The following is a 2785-nucleotide window of genomic DNA, read 5'->3' as shown; positions in this document are numbered from 1 at the left end:
GAGCAGCGATGGCGTCTTATTCATCGGTAGCCAACCAGCTGAGTCGGGATGGAGAAATTGCGTCGTGTTCATCGGGAGGCAATGGAATGTGTCATGTTCATCGGGAGCTAACCGGCTTGGATGGAACAGCCAAAATGAGGCGTGGCGTACCGCAGAACGGAGGAAACGGCCTTCTGTTCGACTACCTACGGTCGAAATGGGATCCTGTCCACCGGGAGAGGTCTGGCGTACCGCAAAACGGAGGAAACAGACTTCTCTTCGACCTCCTACGGTTGAATCGGGGTCCTATTGATAGGGAGGGGTGTGGCGTACCGCAAAACAGAGGAAACAGACTTCCCTTTGGCCTCCTACAGTCGAACTAAGCTCCTGTTCATCCGGAGGGGTGTGGCGTACCGCAAAACGGGACTCCATGAGCTACTGTTCATCCACCGTCTACTGCCTCGCTCCAGCCTCCATGGGCTACTGTTCATCCACCCGTCGACGTCCTCCAGCCTCCACCTACGATTGTTCATCCACGGCGTCTCCCTCCTGCCTCCACCAGCTACTATTCATCCACGGGCTCATGTTCATCCAGCCTCCACCGGCTACTGTTCAACCAGCCCTCCATGGGGTCCTATTCATCCAGCCTCCACCGGCTACTATTCAACCAACCCTCCACGGGGTCCTGTTCATCCACCCCCAACCAGCTCGATCGGGGTCCTGTTCATCCAGCGGCAACAACCTCTCCTACCACGGGGTCCTGTTCATCAAACCCTCACCGGGAACTATTCATCCTACCCCCAACAATGTTCACTGTTCATCAAGAGGCAGCATGTTTGATCGGCTTCAATTAGCAGCAGTAGCGAAGGAATCGCTCGGATTCAGTTAACAGCCAAGGGACGATCGCTTGGGTTCAGTAACGTAGCTAGTGCAATCGCTCGGGTTCAGTAAGCAAACGCCACGCTCGGGTTCAGTTAGATCCCAACTCCTCGCACCCATGCACGTACGTGTACGAGAGAAACGCGCAAACCTCTATGCATCGCTCGGCCCAGACCACCCACCGTAACTGGGAACTCCCCAAAATTTTCCTCGCCCTCGCTTCTACCATGGTTTTTTCTATCATGGGTGGCCCAAAGAATATCATCCAGGTGCATCTCTGACCCGTCTAGGAGGAAAAGCCCATTTCCTTTCATGATTTTTTGTCATAGAAGTAGGAGCCCACCACATCTATGATGATACCGGGTTTTGTCACAATTATCGTCATAGAAGTGTCATAAGCATGACAGGAAAAAAATCGTTCGGCCCAAAATGTCACGGATATGTCTTTTTTTGTAGTGATATCTGCGTTCCAAGGTTAGCGCAGTACGTCCTGAAGTGGTTGCTCATGAATTGTGAGCCATTGTCAGTAATGGTACGATTAGGAACACCGAAATGTCTCACGAGGCCCTTGATGAACTTGACGACTGAGCCAGCGGGGATGGTGCGTATTGGCTCCACTTCCGCCCATTTGGTGAACTTGTTGATGGCGACGTAGAGGTAGCGGTATCCGCCGGCCACCCGAAGGAATGGGCCCAGGATATGCAATCCCCAGACCACGAACGGTCACGAGAGCGGGATGGTCTGGAGACCTTGCCCGGGCTGGTGAATCTACTTGGCTTGGAACTGGCAGGCCTCGCAGGATCACACCAGCTCGGTAGCGTCGTTGAGCGCCGTCGGCTAGTAGAAGCCGCTAGGGAACACCTTGCCCACGAGGGTGTGCAACGAGGAGTGGTTCCCATAGTCCCCGCCGTCGATATCAGCCAGCAACTCGCGCCTGTGTTCTTCGGATATGCACCACATCGAGACGTCGTTGGTGCATCGCCGGTACAGCTCGTCGTCCTCCAAGCAATAGGCAGTAGCCTGGCGGACCACACGTTTCGCGTCCTCCTCCTTCTCTGGCAAGGTGCCGCAGAGCAGGTACGCCTTGAATTCCTCGGTCTAGCAACCAGCCTGAGGTTCCAGCGCCAGGAGTAAGCGAGCTCCTGAGGTCGGGCCACAAGCCGGGGCTCCTAAGGTCGGGGCCGGCGGCAGCTCCTCCCTGAGCAACACTGAGCCTTGACCGGGGGGCCGTTGATGGCTTGTGGAGCCTCTCCTCAAAGACTCCAGGCCTCTGGGGCTCACGGCGGGACGCCCTCTTGGCGATGTCGTGTGCTTCCTTGTTCGTGCCCCGCGGGACATGCTGGCACTCTTCCAGGTAAGACTCTACGTGCTCATCCTTCGGCTTGTACTCTTTATTGCAGAAGTTTACGTGGAGTTGGGAGTCGCCCTTGATGGTGAGGCACTTGACTCGCAGGCCGACCGCGGCCCTGAGGCCTGCAATCAAGCCCTCGTACTCTGTGATGTTGTTTGAGACCTTCTTGCCGTGACGGAAGCAGAGTTGCACGGCATAGTAGATCTTTTCCTTGGTTGGTGAGATGGGCATGACTACAGCCCCTGAGCCTTGTCATGTGAAGGCACCGCCGAACTGCATGACCGATCCGTCGGGTGACTCGTCATAAGGCGCGAGGGATTGGCCCTCATCCAGCCCCCGATCAGGAGCATCAGCCCACTCTGCCACTAAATCGGCCAGGGACGCCCCCTTGATGACCCTAGTCGTGCTGAACTCCATCTGGAAGGCTTGCAGCTCAATATTCCATTCTACAACCCTTCCCACCGCGTTGGGGCTATGCAGCACCTTCTCCATGGGATACGTCGATACGACCTTGATGGGGTGGCCTTGGAAATAGTGACGCAACTTTCTTGAGGCGACGAGGAGCGCGAGCATGAG

General features: G+C 56.0%; 1 protein-coding gene across 1 annotated transcript; it reads right to left on the bottom strand.

The window, feature by feature from the left end:
* Positions 1-1695: 1695 nt before the first annotated feature.
* On the bottom strand, positions 1696-2440 carry LOC141021727 (uncharacterized). The gene is made up of 2 exons (XM_073497585.1): positions 2066-2440; positions 1696-1956 (listed from the first exon to the last, which is right to left on the bottom strand). Exons 1-2 carry the CDS (start codon positions 2438-2440, stop codon positions 1696-1698), a joined length of 636 nt encoding a protein of 211 aa, XP_073353686.1.
* Positions 2441-2785: the final 345 nt, after the last annotated feature.

Source organism: Aegilops tauschii, chromosome 4 (genome assembly GCF_002575655.3).
Source record: "Aegilops tauschii subsp. strangulata cultivar AL8/78 chromosome 4, Aet v6.0, whole genome shotgun sequence".
Classification (NCBI taxonomy): domain Eukaryota; kingdom Viridiplantae; phylum Streptophyta; class Magnoliopsida; order Poales; family Poaceae; genus Aegilops; species Aegilops tauschii.
The sequence above is the reverse complement of the archived record's forward strand: the minus strand, read 5'-3'. Positions and strand labels throughout refer to the sequence as shown.

What these genes read in the sequence shown, in the direction of transcription:
- LOC141021727 (XM_073497585.1), bottom strand. Translation starts at nt 2,440, where the DNA reads ATGCCCATCTCACCAACCAAGGAAAAGATCTACTATGCCGTGCAACTC. An exon ending in CCCCCCGGTCAAGGCTCAGT is followed by an intron (nt 1,957 to 2,065) that starts GTTGCTCAGGGA and finishes GCTGGTTGCTAG; the next exon opens with ACCGAGGAATTCAAGGCGTA.